We start from the raw sequence: 18,103 nt of genomic DNA on the forward strand, positions 1-18,103 counted from the left end.
ACGATATCCGCGTCACGGCGTGCCCTGTGGGCTACAAACACCAATCCAATTCTGTTAGTAAAAGCACCACCGGTGTACAAAGTTTTTGCTGATGTACAAACCTAGGTCACCAGCACCGTGACTGCTACGAGTTCTGCCGTACACCTTCCACAGCTCCAACACAATGGCGGCAACCGAAGTCGCCACCTTCATGAACTCAACGATCCCCAATCTTTCTGCATTGCAAGCCCTTCCCCCTCCTTGACGAATGCTCCCGGGTGCAGGCAGGAGGATCACGACGATGCAAGCAAGCGTGACGCCCAAGAAGAAGGCATCCAACTTTGATAGTGAGAGTTCCATACGTCTTCGAGAGAGGGGTGAAAAGTGAGACGTGGACTGTTGTCCATCAGCTTTTTGGCGTATGATGCTTTTTTACATGTATTAATAATGCCATCGGTAATGCGATGATGCTAGTACACCAGACCAACTAACGCACTTCGTTGCCGAAAGGCAGCTACATTCATTTGATTGCTTTCTTTACTCACGATATGACTAAACCAAAAGAGAAGGCTAGATAAAGGCGGCGGTGAGTCCATTTCCACGCCCTGCTACTTCACTTCGCCACTGCCATCTTCGTTTAGTGCTTCAATAAAACGGACCGCGGTACCCCGGTCGAGCAACAGCAACTCCACCGCGCACAACACGTCCACCAGCGACAACGACCTCGTCGTTATCGTACATCTCAGCAGTGCCCTCCTGCTCATCGCCGAGGCCCCGCAGCGCTACAATAAAATGATAGCGTTAACGTCGATAGCACCTACTTTACCACAGCATAACAGGACCTACCTCGAGCCCCACCAGCACCACCAAGATCACCTGCACCGCCCATGCCTCCAAGGTCACCTCCGCCGGCACCAAGGCCACCTCCACCACCACCAAGAAGTGTGCTAAGATCGATGTCTCCACCCTGCTCATGGACATCCTGATCACTTGCCAAAACACGTTTGCCACCAGATTTCTTCGCGTGCTTTGGGTGCTTCCCATGCCCGGGCAAGTGGAACGCCATCGCTGATGCAAACAGAAGCGGCACGAACACCAGGAAAACGGCCTTCATACTTGGCTCTTGGAGAGGTACTGCGCGCTTCGGGTGATATTTGCGAGTGGGGCTATCCAGACCGAAGGCCGCCGTTGCTGGTTGTGAACTGGCAGTTGAACATGGCAATTGAAGCCACTCCCTCTCTCACTTGGCCCGTTCGTCTAAATGCCCAAAGACCAACCGCATTGAACTCCGAGAATTGCTCTCAAGGTAAATGAAAGGAATGATGCTTGAGCGTTGTTGAATGCAAAGAAGCTAAAGACTGCGAAGCTTTCGCTCCACCTGTTTGATCTACATCAATCAACTCCAGTGAGCCGAGTTATCCTCCCTCGCTTGACACATCCATAAGCACAGTACCTTCTCGTCCCAGGTGGCGACTTCGGTTTGGAACTTGGACTCTTCTTGCGCACATTGCTGCTGTAAACTAAACTCCTGACGACGGAGTTCAAACTCGATGCGGTTCTGTTTGTCTTCACTGGCACTTGATTCACCGAGTTGGCTTGCGTACTCCGTTCCGTGCTAGAAGCGTACGAAAACGTTCAGTTATCTCAACCGCATTAGCACCGAATGAACATCTTCTACGAACCTTGAGGCCTTCGCCTAAAAGGTTGCTCACGTTTTCAACTTCACGTAGTTCTATGGCCATTGCTTTTTCTTGATCGAGTAGCGAATCCTTTTCGCGGCGAAGTTTCGTTTGAATCTTGATGGTATTCTTGATCTTCCCTTGGTGTTCCTTGTATTCATCACTAAGAACAGCGTTCTTCTTCTTCGCATTACTCACCGCTGCGCGTAAACCCCTGAGTTTCTCTTCTTGCTTCTCAATATCTTGCGCCAGTGAGGCGATCTCACTATCCAGCCCCTCCGTCGTGTCTTTTGCCATGACAACCTGAGCGCTAAGACCCTTCAATGTTGCATTCAGCTGCAGGGGTGGTTAGCTCATCGACAGGAGAAGTCAACGCACAATCAGTGATGAACTTACTTGAGTGTGGTCTTCTTCCAAAAGTTTGAGAAGAGTCTGTGCCACATTCCATGCTTTCTTAGGTTGTACGGTAAACTTCAGTGTAGTTAATAATCTGACCGTACCTGTTTGTCATCTAACTTTTTCTGAGCTGATCGAGCATCTTCACGCTTCGAACCCAACTCTTGTTGAAGACCTGTTGTATCAAAGTTTTCTTCACCGCGGCGAGCAGTGGAAATTGAGCCCGATAGCTCTGCAATTGTGCTCTAAACGCAACATGGGTCAAAGGCGGCGCCAAGCCACTCACACAAGCTGGGAATACTAACCTCAGCAGCAGCCAGTTGTTCATTCCTCTCGCATAGCCTAGTCAAGAGAAGTCGTGAGCGATAAAACGGAAACACAAGGAAGATTGTGGATATATACACCTCTCTTCCAGTGCCTCACGCTTCGCACTAAGAGCGTCGATACCAGAAAGCGCGTCCTCATTCGTCATTTGGCCCCGTTCAAGCTCTGAAACAATCGTACGGTCTCAAAAACGTCGAAACTTCGTGGTTAAAGTGCAATCTGCAGACATACCAGAAGTGATGAAGGAGATTCTGCGTTTAAGTGAGCTGATCTCATTTTTTGTCTTCAGGCGGAACTTCCTACGCTTGGCCTTCAACTTGCCTTCGATCTTTCCTGTACAGGACGACGATGCACACTGTTTGGGGTATAATGACAAGATACTTTACCGGAAGTCTAGACGTACCATTTTCTCGGATAACACGGAGTGTGTCTTCGCGCAAGCGACTAAACAAGACCCCGGTTTCCTTTTCTTTGTAGAAAACCGACTCTCGTAGTTTGTGAGCCTCCTGCTCGCACTTCAGAACTTCGGCTTCGAGCTTGGTTCGGCTCTCAATGAGTTGACTTGACTCCTCCTCCATTTGAGTGATGAACTGCCGTGTGTACTTAATCTTCGCACGGAGCTTCTGGCGAGCAACGCGTTGTTCCGTTGGCTCAGTGCACTCGTCCAATGCGGCATGAACTGGGATCAACACAAATCAGTAGCACAATCCGTCGTTTGACATGCCTGACTACAGCCATGCCATCCATTTCCACATACCCGCGTGTGCCTCTTTCTCTACAGCCTCGTTAGACAGCGACAACTTTTCCAGCTGAGCAGTGGCGTCTATGATCTGTTGTCTCAAGCCGAGCATGGCGGAGCGCTGCTGCTGAAAGCGCGAGCGCAGCTCTTGCACTTCACTCTCGCGCTGCGTCACAGCGTCTACAATGATAATTAGACAGGTGCAAAGGTGTCCTCATTAGATACGTCCTTACCTCGGAACTGTCGATGCTTGGCTTCAGCAACTGTTTAATCCACAGCGAACGAATCTTCAGCCAAGCTCGAATGTACCTCAGACAGAGAGCTCTACTCGTACCAACTTGCTTCTCCTCAAGGCTCTGGAGTTCGTTAGCGTCCTCCGCCAACGCGCTCTTTAGCGCCTGGTAGCGCGCGCGCTCTTGTGCGATCAACTCCTGCAGGCTACAGTGTTAGTCTGGTTGTCCGCGCTGGGATATCCGACTCGCTAGCGCACCTTGAAGCGCTTGATGCGGGCGTTCGCCGTCCCCACGTTGCGCTCGTTCAGCTTGATGCTCTCCATGAGCTCCATCTCCGCCTGCATCATCTCCACTGCAAGGGCGAACAGAGTCGTCAGCACGGGCCACGAGGCCGCACAAGGAGTTCTGAGGGGTGCGCAGACGTACCTATGTACTTGCGCAGCTCGCCGATGTCGTCCCCCAGGAGCATCGCCCTGGCACTCGTCTCATCTGCACGCGGTTGCTCCATCTTCACTTCACTTGCGCGCCAGAGTGCGGAATGCGAGATGGACGCGGAATCCAAGGGAAACCCGGTGACCATCACTCTGACCCGCCAAGTTGAAGTTGCACATCAACTGGCGGCAACTCGGCTATTGCGCGCATTGCTGCTGATGCTACTGCCACGTTCGAGTCCACGCACTCCGTTAAATGGGATGTGGTGGCGTCTGATGCATGACATCCGTCATGCAAGTGCTATTTTGACGTGCGAGCAACTGACGTTGCGTCTCAGCGGGTCTGTTTAGTGGGAAGAGTCACTTTAGTAGCAGTAGCAACACTAGGCACCATGGTCTCGGCTTCTACGGTCGGCGTGACGACAGATGTGTGCGCTCTGTCAGACCAGGTGAAGAAGTACCGCGCCCGTGTCGTTCAGAGCGGCCAGGGGGCAGACAGCGACGGCAAGCATGCTGCGTCGGCGTCGGCCATTCCGTCGCTGCTGCTCATGTGCCTCAAGATCATCTCCGATCGCTTCCGTCTGCAGCCCAAGGCGCAAAATGTGCCGCGCCAGTTCCTGCCGGAGGTCATGGCGCGGCTGCCATTGGACCTCGACGTGTGCGTGACGGCGCCGAATGTGACGGACGAGAACTACTGGAAGCGCTGCTGCCTGAGCAAGACGCAGTGGAAGAACATCCAGATCGCAGATCACGGGCTCACCTGGAAGCAGCTCTTCCTAGAGAAATATCTGCAAGATCTACTCGAGGACTTTGATCCGACGTTGGATGATCACGACCACTTGATGGCAGTCGTTAAGGCCTCCAGCGACTACATTTTCACTCTGGAGATCGACCAACTGCTGTCGCATTTGGACTTGAACGAGATCTGCGCACAGCTGCGCAACTTGACCAGGCTCCGCGTGACCTACGGCGTCAAGCAGATAGGGATGAAGTACGAGCGCATGCTATTCGGGATGAAGATCTCCGACGCGACCAACCTCTCGCATATTATCAAGTCGTCGAGCTCACTGACGACACTGTGGCTTCCGAGCAATCTGCTGGACGACGACCTGCTACGAATGCTCATGACAGGTCTCGTGAAGAACACCAGTATTACGTCCCTCGATCTCTCACACAATAAGCTGACTAACCACGGAGCGAGATTGCTGTCCAAACTTCTCGGCCCCGAAAGCGTGATCACCACGCTGAAATTGTGTGACAACCAGATCCACGCAGAAGGCGGTCGGTACCTCAGCCGCGGGCTCAAGTACAATACCAGTCTAGTGGAGCTCGATCTTCGGCTGAACCGCCTAACCGACGATGGCGGGCGTATGCTGCTTGAAGGCCTCGTTGAGCACGCCTCGCTGACCAACCTGAACTTGAGCAGTAATATGCTGGGCAAGGAAAGCGCAGAGGCGCTGGCTGAAATTCTTAGCGACTCGCTAACAGCACTCCGATCTCTCGATCTGAGTAGCAACGCACTGACTGAAAGCGATGGAGACGTGCTGCTCCAGGGTTTGCAGCAAAACAGCACACTCGTCGCACTCGACCTGCGCCAAAACACGCAGATCCCCGCTGATGCTGATTGCCTTGTGAAGATCGCACAAAAAATCCGGCAGAATGAAGTGAACATGAAGACTCCATCTTCTACCGAAGGTGGTGGAAACAGCACGTAAGTCACTTGGATCTTCTTGGTAGCTTGTTGTGCGTTGTATTGCCAGGTAGTTAGAGATCATGCAATTCTTCAGCACTCTTCCTGCCGTGACACCAATAGCGCGTGCGTTAATGAAATGTACACAACGCTACCAGCAGCCACTTCTATCTCCTCGTTCTCGTCACCCTCTCCCTTCTCCTCTGCATCGCTCCTCTTGTCTTCGCCATTATCCCGCACACACGCGAACAGGAGCTGCTTCTTCACCATTTTGGCCACACGACAGAAGCTCACGACGTCCACCCGAGCGAATTCTTCCTCGTAGTTTTTCACCACAACCAGTGCAACTGCGTGAGCATGTTTGGGGTTATCTGAGCAACACAACACGACACTGTCAGCAGCATGCCCACTTTTCACAAGTTCTAGCGGATACAAACGGGTTCTGACCTTTGTAAATGAGGAAATCAGCACCAAACTTGGAGCCGAACGTCACGACGTAGCCTCGCTCCCACAGATCTCGGAAAACTCGCAATCGAGCACGGCGTCGCGATGCTGCATCCCAGCGCAACGCAATGACGTCAAGTTAGCGCACCGACACGTTGGCTAACTACACAGCAAGTCTTACATAACCTCCACGTGACGCCAGCACCATCCTCTCTTTGCAAAGTATTGCCTCTCAATTCCTCAGTAATTTCCTTCACTACCTTCTGCGCTTCACTCTCCACAGCTTCACCACCGGTGGATCCCGCTAGTGGCGCCTCTAGGCGGAGAAACCCTTTCACCACCCCGAGCGCCATCTCTTCCAGAGCCAATCGCAGCCGCAGTGGAGCCGCGGCAGCAGCCAAAGCCGTCCCCTCCGGAGATCCATACACCCGACATTCTTGCTGCAAAAAGGCGACGTGCTGCGGCTCGGCAACCAGCGCGTAGGTCGCGTCGGCGTCGGCCGCCGCCACCACCGTCGCTACCGACACATTCATACTGCAGGAAGAGACCTGAAATCCCATCCACCAATCAGATGCTCGACTTGAACCTACACTTCGGGCGGATCCTATAAATCGTTTAGTCAACAACTGCACGTTGCCGTTCGAGCAGCGGTCCGACCAACCCCCGGGATCTCCTGCGCCTTACCACAAGCGGATCGAACATGGCGGACGAGAGCAAGAACACGACGCTGGAGACGGGCGTGACGACGGAGGGCGACTCCACCAAGACTGTCACGCGTGCCACGACGCCGGCGGCCTCCCCCTCGATGCTGTCCAAGACCTCGTCGCTCCTCGGTGCCTACGAGGCGTGGGTGGGCAGCCACTCGGGCCTGGCGCGCAATGTGGAGACCACGCTCTATGTGGCGCCGCAGCTGGTGCCGGTGCGTGGGCTCTTCGACCGTCGAGATATCTTGAAAGAGGTTATAGTTCAGTTAATTTATCTTTTTTAATGGCTTTTATGGCGCTGCAGAAGCGCGTGATGGAGCCGGAGGTGGCGACGCAGTTCGGCTACTCGCTGGTGGGGCTGCTGCATCTCTACCACGACTACGTGCTGTGGAAGAAGGACAACGCCGAGAAGGAGTCGCCGACCGGCAGTCAGAAGTGCGTTCGCCGGCTGGAGTTGAAGTTGCTGTTGCTGCTGCTGTGAAGAGGCTGACAACGAGTTGGTGTTGCTGCTGTGCAGACTGACGCGGTTGGTGCGCGTGCCGCTGTCGCTGGTCTCGCATGTGCAAGTGCTGGCGGAGGTCGTCGCCCGCAGAGTCGGCGGGGACGTGGGCAAGTGGCGCCTGATTGTGTGGGTGGAGGTCGTGAAGGGTGTGCTGCGTCTCGTGCTGCTTGCGCAGCGCCGTCGCGCCATGATGATCCGTGGCGGAAAGGTGAGTTTGTGTGCTATGGAGCTGGTGGGGGGAATGTAGACTCATGACTTGTTGTTGCAATGATACAGTACAAGGGCGTGGAATCCGCTCCTCGGCCGTCAGCGTTTGCGCGCTTCAAGAAGCCCAAGCAACCTGGCGCCCGCACGGGCAAGACCTTTGGAAAGCGTGAGTGATCGAATGATTGAGGCGGAGGACTGGTTGTGCAAGCGCTAAACCGTTGATTGTGATCTCACTTGTGTCTGCAATTTTGTAGCGGCAGCGTCGGAGCCTGAGCCGAAGACGGAGAAGAGTGAGGAAGCCCCCAACAAACTCACGTTTGAAGTAAGTCGAGACAAGCGTAGTACTTTTACGGAGGTTAACATTGCATCGTGTTCGTATTGCTCGTAGGACGCGACGATTGAAGTCGCGGAAGGTTCGCGGGAGGACCTTCTTGTGGCGGGAGAGGTCTGCCATATTTTACGGCCCGTCGTGTATGCACTGCTGCGTCGTCGCCGCCCGGAGACCTCATGGACTCCTGTTGTTGCATCACTTCTCGTGGAACTCTCTGGGTATGTCTTCGCCAGACGGCCATTTTCAGCAACGGTGGATCGCATTGCTAACATTGTTTTATTTGTGCATGTAGTTTGGCGTTGTCTGCTGCCGCTGTTAAACCGGTGGAGCCAAAGAAGCGTGTATCCGGTGATAAGGCGAAGGATGAAATTGCAGCTCGAAAGGTGCGTTTGAGAGCGTAGTGTTTTACATCCATAGTGTTTACACCGCGACACGGTTTGTTTGCGTGTCATAGATGGCTCTCCTTCTCTACTTGCTTCGCGACCCCGTGTTCGCGACTGTCACGAAGCCTGCTACTGGAAAGGTAAGTTTTTAGCTTTTGACGTTTTGAAAGAATCACTAATGTGTACTCACGGATCGCTTCGTGCAATACATACAGGCTGCGGACGTGCTGGACTACGTGCCCGTCGTGGGCAAATTGTTCCGCTTCGGCACAACGGCCGTGCTGGACTACTACCACCAGTTCCATTTCTACATCTCGGCGTCGTAGAGGCCTTTTCTTCGAAATCGTTTGTATAAGCTCCACACACTTGTGTTTTCTCGTTCTGACGCCATAACGTTGAAAGTTTGCATAAAAGGATTGTGCATTTCGCTGGAAATTCTTGCTCGGTTATTCGTGCAATTTCGAGGATATACTCTGGAGGCTTTTGTCCAAGATTGGTGCTTTTAGAAGCTCACTTCTGAAGTCGCGCCAACAGGAGCAGCCACGGACGAAAGAAAGACTCACCTCTGTGCATCATGAAAATTGTAGCAAGCTTGGTGGTATTAGTGGCCGTCGTGTCTCTGGTGAACGGGCTCACTACTGAAGGAGGTATGGTATCTCCAGTTCGCACGAATGCCGCCTCCAGGTATTAACCAATCTTATTCTTTGCAGGGCACCCGACTGGAGCTATTACGGACCTGTCGAACTTGCGCAGTGAATATGATGGAAGCAGCAGCGAGTCTGGTTCGGATGACACCAACCGTGGCCACACCCGCCGCGATTTGGCTGAGGGCACTGAATACGACGAAAGCAGCAGCGAGTCTGGTTCGGATGACACCAACCGTGGCCACACCCGCCGCGATTTGGCTGAGGGCACTGAATACAACGGAAGCAGCAGCGAATCTGGTTCGGATGACACCAACCGTGGCCACACTCGCCGTGGTTTGGCTGAGGGCACTGAATACGACGGAAGTAGCAGCGAGTCTGGTTCGGACGATACTGGTCGCCATACCCGCCGTGGTTTGGCTGAAGATAGCGATGTGAACGCTTACTGTCGTCCTGGCGCCATTGATTGGCCTGCGTGCCGTGCCATTGGGTACCCAGGATGCAAGCCAGGTATGGTCCGCTGGCCGCAATGTCGCAATGATGCTACAACGCGTCGCTAAGCCAAGGGTCGATACTTACCAGCGCCAGTGACAGGCTGCAAATGGCGAAGCTGTCAAGCACTTACAGTAGCTATATCTATCAGCTACTAACGACAAGGAATGTGACGTTTCCAAAGGCGCGAGACTCATTATCGTCACCATTTGCTTAGTCCTTCGTCCTCGACTATTATTATGAGTCTTCTTTGCGATCTAGTGTAGTTTGAAAATTGCATATTAGCACGATCTAACTTTCTCTTCAGCAGAGCACCTTCGTTACTAGTTTAGACAGTAGGTAACTCTGGCAGACCAAGTGTCTTTAGGATGTCATCGAAGGCAGTTTAAAATCTTGACAACAAAACGGTTTTATTCGTGAGCTACCTGGTGACTTGAGTATAGAAAAGAAGGTAGGCAGACCTTAGCGTCTCTCTTCGAAACGTTGTCTTGTCAACCACCGAGACCACGTCATCGTCGATCCGAAGCCACTGGGCGGAGGATGAATCATCTTGCCGTGAATGGTGATGCCGCACATACGCGACGTAGTGACCAGAGTCAATAGAGTTACCGAGGTGAGCGCACACCGCCACCAGCTCGAACGTGACGCGCTTCTCTTCGTCTCTGAAAAATGCATTCATGGTGATGTCCAGCACTTCGTCACCTCTACATGGAAAGCTCACCGGGGTATCCACCTTCTCAGTGTGTCCTCTCGTCGACGTATGCTTGAACCGCTGCAGCTGAAGAATAAGCACAGGTGGCACACGCTGTAGTAAGATTTGTGTGAGGCGGGTGGTCTTGGCACGGCAGTAACCATCGCAGTACACACGATTCTCGCCGGTGAGCTGTTCAGGGTGACGGAAGTGCTCCAGACACTCGGCAAGCGTTTGGTCGCCCTTCCCCGAGGCGATCGAAAGTGAAATAATTCTGAATGCAATCAACAAGCGACCAACACGATAAGTCAGTCTGCCAAACCAAATACATCAGAGCAACAATACGCACCGTTGCTCTTCGTGAAGACACGTGAGGTTAGCACAGCTGCAGCATTGCGAGCCTCGCACAGTTTGGCCCGAAAACAGATCGGTAATCACCGAGGCGTTCTGTCGGAGAAAGTGCCCCCATCGCGCCTCGCCCAGGTTCGCTTCATCCAACACAAAATGCAACAACACCTAATTGTGAGCTCATCTCACCTGCCACCGTCTTCGCCACACCCCCAATTCAAAACGTACCGACTGCATGTGTGTACGACCTGGGGTCGTTCGGGTCGTAGCTCTTCAGTTGCTTCAGGCACCACTTCTCCGCCTGCAAGAACTGCTGCCTCTCCTCCTCCTCCTGTCGTTGCGGCTGCGCCGGCGCGCGCAGCAGGTCGTGCAGCAGTTCCAGCAAGAACGACAAAAACTCCTCCGCGTCCTGCTGTTCCTGCCTCGACGCGGCGCTGGACACCAAGTAGCTGCAGCGGCTGGCGGCCGACCTGAAGCGCCGCATCCTCTGCTGGTTGTCCTCCCGCGCGTTCCTGCGTCTGTCGTGCTGTGCTCCTCTGCGTCTCAGCACTCCCGCCTCCATTTCCACCTCCACCTCCAGCTCCTCCTCGTCCACCGGCGAGATGCCTCTCAGCAGACTCACGAGCGTCTCGGCCACCAGCAGCTTCTGCGCTTGGGCGTCGTCGGGCCGCCGCACCACGTGCAGCTGCGAGCGCGTGCGCAGCGCCCGGTCCACGCTCTCCAGGAACACGGGCACGGCGGCCAGGCACTGCAGCACGGCGTTGGCGAAGCACAGGTTGCCGTTGTTGGGCAGGCCGCAGGGCAGCGCCGCGTCCTGCAGCGGCGCAGCAGCAGGAGCAGCAGCAGCAGCAGAGGAGGAGGAGGCGTCCGCGTCGTCTTCGTCCACGGCGTCGATGTCTTCGCCGTCGTCCAGGGAACCGATCCCGAGCCGCATGAGCGGCCGCTGCAGCCAGCGACGCAGCCAGAGCGTCACGCGCGTCCACCAGAGCAGCAGCAGCCACGGCAGGCGCGAGGTCTTGACGCGGGTCGACGCGCCGTGCCACGGACCAGGCATGGTAATTTATTCTCCTCCGCGTAAGGAACATAATACATGGTACTGTGAAAGTTTGTGGGATGGATCGAGAGCGACGTCTGATTGGTGGGGCGAAAGCAAATAATACGCGGGCCACACAGTCGACAATTGACAATTGAATTGGACTGGACGATGCTGGGGCGAGTGACGCTCCGCCGCTCACTGGCGCTGGCCTCGCAGACGCAGACACGATGCTTTGCCGCCAGGCCCAAGATCCAGTACGTGGCTCGTGGGGGTGGTTCTGCCGTTCTACTGTAGTCTGACTGGGGACGTTGTGGTAGAGTGCCCGTGGACAAGTCCAAGGTGCATGAGACGCCCATCGTGCAGGACTGCGGCGGCGACCTGATGCGCTGGATGGGCCCCGGCAGCCGCTTCCAGATGTACTGCGCCTTGCTGCTGTCCGGCAGCCTCGTGTACCAGGCCGACGCCAGCGCCAACATGCTCGAGGTGCGAAGAGCTCTTTTAAGACGTGGGAGGGGTTGCGACTGACGCCATGGGTGGGGACGTAGGTGCTTGCGACCAGCGGAGCCATCTGCAGTGCGTCCATGACGGCGTTCTTTGGCGCCAAGAGGCTGTGCGATAGGGTGGTGACGGACATTGTATCGTGCCGGAGGGTGGGCGACCCCGACGAGTTCGTGCGGGTGTCGGTCCTGGGCGTCGGGGTGAAGGAGGTGCTGGAGGCCTCGCCGAAAGGTAACTGGAGGGATGTTGGTGGTGGCGGCTGTGAGGGTGTCGGGACTGACGGTTGCTTGGCATTGCGTTTGGGCAGACTTGAAGTTGCTGGGACACGACGGCAAGGACACGTACAGTTTTGCGCTCGGTGGACGACGACTTCAGCTGGACACGTCCACCGGTGAGTGCTTGAACCGCAAGGCGCTGGATATTCTGATGCAGGGCAGGCCACTAGTGACGAGGAAGGTCAAGCAGGGCAAGAAGGGGTCGCGGAGATAGAGTGGCAGGAATGAGGCTTCAAGAGCATTTTGAATAGATCTCGCCATTTTGGCATTCTGTAGGCTGCGGATGTCCTCGATCGAGTGATGTAGGTAGGTACCGTACTGTGAATCGCATGCATACACGAACCCGAATGCCGAATTAATTTCACCGTGTCAGCGGAATTACTTGACAAAGACCCTCGCCAGACAGGAAAGCAAGTACTTGAAGTGACAAGATTACCTACACTTTGTCTTTCTGATCGATGCAATGTCGATCGCTGTAATTGTGCACTATGAGCCTAGATCGCCATTCCGTTGGTAAAGCTAACGAAAGCTGACTGACTAAAGTAAACTTGCCGAAGAGCAGGAACGGCTGCAAATGAAAGAACTTTGCACACAGCGTGTTTCGCCATTTGATGACCGGGCGAGAGGGATCGCGAACCAACTCGTTTTCTCTTAGATTCCGCTTCCGTTGGTGCTGTTCCGAAACCCAAAACGCTTAGGAACGCAAGTTTGCACTTCATGGAAACGGGTGCGAGGGATATCTGAATTGGATTGTGATGGTACGCCCTGAACCTGTCGCAATATTTGTCGTTGCCAGGAGGTACAACTAGCTCGAGATACTGCAGTTTTCGGTTTGCTGCTAGCATCTGGAGGAGGGCCTTCATATTAGTTTCAATAACCCCATCACCACATGACTGCGGTTGTCGAATTCGAAGCAATCAGCGAGCGGGTCATTTGGGTTACTCAATACCTCACACAAGTCCGGTATGTTCTCCCGAGAAAAGGTCAGCACGGGTAAACGTAGACTTTGGCGATGATAATCTCCAAAATCAAACTTCGCGTCTACACACCCACCCCAAAGTGATAGCTCTTCTAGATTCGGGCAGCTCTGCAGAACTGTGTTGATATCCACAGATCTATCAAGTGTAAGAGATTTGAGTGAATCTCCGGCTGCCCTCAGGAGAAGTAGCAACCCACCCGATCTTGGAGGGTTACTGCTGTACACCTGGCCGAAGCTTATACGAAGAGATCTCAATCCACCAGGTTCACCGTCAGCTTTGCTCAACGAATTGAACTCTAGTTCATCACGCATCACTTGGCATCTGCCGAACCCAAGAACTAAGACGTCTACCCACAAGCTGCTCCCGTCGTCACTGAACGTCCAAAGATTGGGTAGAGATGATGGAAATGCTAGTACCCTAGCACTCTCCACAGGCTGGCCCTGAACATCAAACTTCCATCGTATTGGAGCACTACATTGCCTCTCGTTCGTTAGCAATAGCTCGAGCAGTACCGAATAACTCTTCTTCGGGATGGTCGGACGCTAATACAGCTGCGAAGCCTTCCATTTCACTAACGGTCAGACTGCTAATCTCCATTATCGGAAGTTTTAGGGAGACGCGGTCCCCACCTCGTCTCCACCCCGTCCCTCGCCCGTCACTCTGATATGTCAACTATCTGAAGTTTGGACTTCCGGATAACAGCACATATCTACGTACTCAATACACAAAAAAACACATTTGCACAACACACATTTAAACAAAATCCATTTGACAGAACGCAGCGGCTCCAGCTCACTGGGCGGGGCACCACACGGACGTCGACCGCGCCGGCGCCCGAGGGAGTGATGGCCTGAAGGGCAGCGCGGCGAAGCAGAGCAGCAGGGGCCAGCGCTGCTACGACTAGCGCGCCGACGACGGCCGCGCCGGCGCCGGAGGGAGTGATGCCCTGAAGGGCGGCGCGGTGAAACAGAGCAGCAGAGTCAGCGCCAGCGCTAAAGAGCGGCAGTCAAATCTGTACGTACAACAAGAGGGAGGGGGCTGAGCATGGATTGAGCTACTAACTGGTTTTGAAATTGGTTTTAAAGGTGAACTAGGAACTGCATTTGAGACTGTCGCTCAGTGCATTGAGTGTAAGCTTGCTCTGTGTACGGTGTGCTTCGACAGTACAGACGGATTGCTCGCGTTCATGTTAAACAGAGGATTTGCTCACAACTTATGGGATGGATGCATTTCACGCAGCAGCACAGCATCTTGTAGGACGACTACCCAGAGGTACAGTAGCAATTCCAAAAATCCTCCAGTTGATATGTGCGGTGTTGACTGTTTTACCTGTGTTGTCATGTAGTTAAATGGAAACACTTCGCGTTGCAGACTATCAGGAGGTGTAAGAGCAGCTCGATCTAAAAGAACGAGCGGCGGTCCGGGGAACCCCAGCAAGGGAGCGCACGGCGTCCCGAGGCAAAGCCGCCAGGTAATATCCATCCACAGCGCCAGCATTCCAGCGCCCCAACCTTCTAATCTGTGACTCTGTTGCTCCAGCTAGTTCAGCCATTCGAGATCCAGATCCTCGGGTAGCGTAGGTCTTAGCTTTTGAGTGCATACTGAGGGCAGAGAAGGCTTTACGGTAGCGCCGTAATGTGCTCGGTATGTCATTGCTTTTGTTGATTTTGTCCTGCCTTGAGAACTTAAAATTATACGACAGTGCAGGCTTTAGAAAATTAGAAACAGCTTCCTTAGGCGCGTATGCGCGGGTCGTGTCGGCAGACCTTGCCTCGCGACAGCGATCTAGCGTTGCGTTACCGTCCTCTTCGAGCTCAACTTGCAACCCTGGTGGCTCCATTGCACCCCAAACACAATTTACGATATGAACTATTTTTTGCTATCACCGAAGAGCTGTCTGCAGGGAGGGACGCCGTCCCCATTCTATAGTGCATTCAAGTACAGCTACACCTAACCCTAGGGAGATAACCTCTCATTATCGGAAGTTTTAGGGAGACGCGGTCCCCACCTCGTCTCCACCCCGTCCCTCGCCCGTCACTCTGATATGTCAACTATCTGAAGTTTGGACTTCCGGATAACAGCACATATCCACGTACTCAAAACACAAAAAAAACATTTGCACAACACACATTTAAACAAAATCCATTTGACAGAACGCAGCGGCACCAGCGCACTGGGCGGGGCACCACACGGACGTCGACCGCGCCGGCGCCCGAGGGAGTGATGGCCTGAAGGGCAGCGCGGCGAAGCAGAGCAGCAGGGGCCAGCGCTGCTACGACTAGCGCGCCGACGACGGCCGCGCCGGCGCCGGAGGGAGTGATGCCCTGAAGGGCGGCGCGGTGAAACAGAGCAGCAGAGTCAGCGCCAGCGCTAAAGAGCGGCAGTCAAATCTGTACGTACAACAAGAGGGAGGGGGCTGAGCATGGATTGAGCTACTAACTGGTTTTGAAATTGGTTTTAAAGGTGAACTAGGAACTGCATTTGAGACTGTCGCTCAGTGCATTGAGTGTAAGCTTGCTCTGTGTACGGTGTGCTTCGACAGTACAGACGGATTGCTCGCGTTCATGTTAAACAGAGGATTTGCTCACAACTTATGGGATGGATGCATTTCACGCAGCAGCACAGCATCTTGTAGGACGACTACCCAGAGGTACAGTAGCAATTCCAAAAATCCTCCAGTTGATATGTGCGGTGTTGACTGTTTTACCTGTGTTGTCATGTAGTTAAATGGAAACACTTCGCGTTGCAGACTATCAGGAGGTGTAAGAGCAGCTCGATCTAAAAGAACGAGCGGCGGTCCGGGGAACCCCAGCAAGGAGCGCACGGCGTCCCGAGGCAAAGCCGCCAGGTAATATCCATCCACAGCGCCAGCATTCCAGCGCCCCAACCTTCTAATCTGTGACTCTGTTGCTCCAGCTAGTTCAGCCATTCGAGATCCAGATCCTCGGGTAGCGTAGGTCTTAGCTTTTGAGTGCATACTGAGGGCAGAGAAGGCTTTACGGTAGCGCCGTAATGTGCTCGGTATGTCATTGCTTTTGTTGATTTTTGTCCTGCCTTGAGAACTTAAAATTATACGACAGTGCAGGCTTTAGAAAATTAGAAACAGCTTCCTTAGGCGCGTATGCGCGGGTCGTGTCGGCAGGCCTTGCCTCGCGACAGCGATCTAGCGTTGCGTTACCGTCCTCTTCGAGCTCAACTTGCAACCCTGGTGGCTCCATTGCACCCCAAACACAATTTACGATATGAACTATTTTTTGCTATCACCGAAGAGCTGTCTGCAGGGAGGGACGCCGTCCCCATTCTATAGTGCATTCAAGTACAGCTACACCTAACCCTAGGGAGATAACCTCTCATTATCGGAAGTTTTAGGGAGACGCGGTCCCCACCTCGTCTCCACCCCGTCCCTCGCCCGTCACTCTGATATGTCAACTATCTGAAGTTTGGACTTCCGGATAACAGCACATATCCACGTACTCAAAACACAAAAAAAACATTTGCACAACACACATTTAAACAAAATCCATTTGACAGAACGCAGCGGCACCAGCGCACTGGGCGGGGCACCACACGGACGTCGACCGCGCCGGCGCCCGAGGGAGTGATGGCCTGAAGGGCAGCGCGGCGAAGCAGAGCAGCAGGGGCCAGCGCTGCTACGACTAGCGCGCCGACGACGGCCGCGCCGGCGCCGGAGGGAGTGATGCCCTGAAGGGCGGCGCGGTGAAACAGAGCAGCAGAGTCAGCGCCAGCGCTAAAGAGCGGCAGTCAAATCTGTACGTACAACAAGAGGGAGGGGGCTGAGCATGGATTGAGCTACTAACTGGTTTTGAAATTGGTTTTAAAGGTGAACTAGGAACTGCATTTGAGACTGTCGCTCAGTGCATTGAGTGTAAGCTTGCTCTGTGTACGGTGTGCTTCGACAGTACAGACGGATTGCTCGCGTTCATGTTAAACAGAGGATTTGCTCACAACTTATGGGATGGATGCATTTCACGCAGCAGCACAGCATCTTGTAGGACGACTACCCAGAGGTACAGTAGCAATTCCAAAATCCTCCAGTTGATATGTGCGGTGTTGACTGTTTTACCTGTGTTGTCATGTAGTTAAATGGAAACACTTCGCGTTGCAGACTATCAGGAGGTGTAAGAGCAGCTCGATCTAAAAGAACGAGCGGCGGTCCGGGGAACCCCAGCAAGGGAGCGCACGGCGTCCCGAGGCAAAGCCGCCAGGTAATATCCATCCACAGCGCCAGCATTCCAGCGCCCCAACCTTCTAATCTGTGACTCTGTTGCTCCAGCTAGTTCAGCCATTCGAGATCCAGATCCTCGGATAGCGTAGGTCTTAGCTTTTGAGTGCATACTGAGGGCAGAGAAGGCTTTACGGTAGCGCCGTAATGTGCTCGGTATGTCATTGCTTTTGTTGATTTTTGTCCTGCCTTGAGAACTTAAAATTATACGACAGTGCAGGCTTTAGAAAATTAGAAACAGCTTCCTTAGGCGCGTATGCGCGGGTCGTGTCGGCAGGCCTTGCCTCGCGACAGCGATCTAGCGTTGCGTTACCGTCCTCTTCGAGCTCAACTTGCAACCCTGGTGGCTCCATTGCACCCCAAACACAATTTACGATATGAACTATTTTTTGCTATCACCGAAGAGCTGTCTGCAGGGAGGGACGCCGTCCCCATTCTATAGTGCATTCAAGTACAGCTACACCTAACCCTAGGGAGATAACCTCTCATTATCATCACTGGCGTCCGGTCCGGGACTGGGTGGTACCCTGTGGATTCAGGACAAATCACTTCAGTTATTTCCGGTTTTGAAGTAGGATAATTGGTTATTTGAGCGCCAGGACTTGTGGTTGTTGGTTGGCCAAAATTATGGCTGCCAGAGGCTAGACGCGCTCAATCACAAAAAACAATGGCCGAGGAAGCACGCATGCGCGTCGAGCTGAAGGAGTCGGTGCAGCGGACCTATAGCAGAACAATCAACCTTAGACCAAAAAATACAGTGAGGGCGTACAGCAAGCGCCAGGAGGAGTTTTTGGACTGGTGCAGGTCGAAGGGAAGCTCGTTTAATGAACTCACGCGCTTCACTGTGACAGGGG

At 53.8% G+C, this 18,103-nt stretch overlaps 8 protein-coding genes across 8 annotated transcripts; 4 read left to right on the plus strand and 4 right to left on the minus strand.

Moving 5' to 3' along the window:
- Positions 1–624: 624 nt before the first annotated feature.
- Positions 625–1,093, minus strand: IUM83_14249 (uncharacterized protein; the record flags this gene model as incomplete). The annotated part of the gene is made up of 2 exons (XM_067938977.1): positions 625–761; positions 826–1,093. 2 exons carry the CDS (start codon positions 1,091–1,093, stop codon positions 625–627), a joined length of 405 nt encoding a protein of 134 aa, XP_067791136.1.
- A 237-nt stretch (positions 1,094–1,330) lies between these two features.
- IUM83_14250 (uncharacterized protein) lies at positions 1,331–3,819 on the minus strand (the record flags this gene model as incomplete). The annotated part of the gene is made up of 14 exons (XM_067938978.1): positions 1,331–1,366; positions 1,433–1,594; positions 1,662–1,994; positions 2,055–2,090; positions 2,159–2,299; positions 2,360–2,396; positions 2,459–2,543; positions 2,610–2,711; positions 2,782–3,057; positions 3,136–3,297; positions 3,351–3,380; positions 3,452–3,548; positions 3,608–3,702; positions 3,777–3,819. 14 exons carry the CDS (start codon positions 3,817–3,819, stop codon positions 1,331–1,333), a joined length of 1,635 nt encoding a protein of 544 aa, XP_067790999.1.
- A 354-nt stretch (positions 3,820–4,173) lies between these two features.
- IUM83_14251 (Leucine rich repeat protein) lies at positions 4,174–5,496 on the plus strand (the record flags this gene model as incomplete). The annotated part of the gene is made up of 1 exon (XM_067938979.1): positions 4,174–5,496. The coding sequence occupies one exon, from the start codon at positions 4,174–4,176 to the stop codon at positions 5,494–5,496; it is 1,323 nt and encodes a 440-aa protein (XP_067791000.1).
- A 68-nt stretch (positions 5,497–5,564) lies between these two features.
- IUM83_14252 (tRNA-intron endonuclease) lies at positions 5,565–6,448 on the minus strand (the record flags this gene model as incomplete). The annotated part of the gene is made up of 3 exons (XM_067938980.1): positions 5,565–5,842; positions 5,919–6,023; positions 6,097–6,448. The coding sequence occupies 3 exons, from the start codon at positions 6,446–6,448 to the stop codon at positions 5,565–5,567; spliced, it is 735 nt and encodes a 244-aa protein (XP_067791134.1).
- Positions 6,449–6,615: 167 nt separating this feature from the next.
- On the plus strand, positions 6,616–8,368 carry IUM83_14253 (Peroxisomal membrane protein PEX16; the record flags this gene model as incomplete). Its single annotated transcript, XM_067938981.1, has 9 exons — positions 6,616–6,834; positions 6,924–7,054; positions 7,137–7,329; positions 7,398–7,494; positions 7,583–7,650; positions 7,717–7,877; positions 7,952–8,042; positions 8,114–8,182; positions 8,258–8,368. 9 exons carry the CDS (start codon positions 6,616–6,618, stop codon positions 8,366–8,368), a joined length of 1,140 nt encoding a protein of 379 aa, XP_067791135.1.
- Positions 8,369–8,616: 248 nt separating this feature from the next.
- On the plus strand, positions 8,617–9,246 carry IUM83_14254 (Peroxisome biogenesis protein 16; the record flags this gene model as incomplete). Its single annotated transcript, XM_067938982.1, has 2 exons — positions 8,617–8,689; positions 8,753–9,246. 2 exons carry the CDS (start codon positions 8,617–8,619, stop codon positions 9,244–9,246), a joined length of 567 nt encoding a protein of 188 aa, XP_067790997.1.
- Positions 9,247–9,563: 317 nt separating this feature from the next.
- IUM83_14255 (Ubiquitin-specific protease) lies at positions 9,564–11,271 on the minus strand (the record flags this gene model as incomplete). The annotated part of the gene is made up of 4 exons (XM_067938983.1): positions 9,564–9,570; positions 9,640–10,143; positions 10,219–10,357; positions 10,446–11,271. 4 exons carry the CDS (start codon positions 11,269–11,271, stop codon positions 9,564–9,566), a joined length of 1,476 nt encoding a protein of 491 aa, XP_067790998.1.
- Positions 11,272–11,421: 150 nt separating this feature from the next.
- On the plus strand, positions 11,422–12,240 carry IUM83_14256 (uncharacterized protein; the record flags this gene model as incomplete). The annotated part of the gene is made up of 4 exons (XM_067938984.1): positions 11,422–11,507; positions 11,571–11,736; positions 11,799–11,982; positions 12,059–12,240. 4 exons carry the CDS (start codon positions 11,422–11,424, stop codon positions 12,238–12,240), a joined length of 618 nt encoding a protein of 205 aa, XP_067790996.1.
- Between the last annotated feature and the right edge of the window lie 5,863 nt (positions 12,241–18,103).

This window comes from Phytophthora cinnamomi (genome assembly GCF_018691715.1).
Source record: "Phytophthora cinnamomi strain GKB4 chromosome Unknown Contig42, whole genome shotgun sequence".
Classification (NCBI taxonomy): domain Eukaryota; phylum Oomycota; class Peronosporomycetes; order Peronosporales; family Peronosporaceae; genus Phytophthora; species Phytophthora cinnamomi.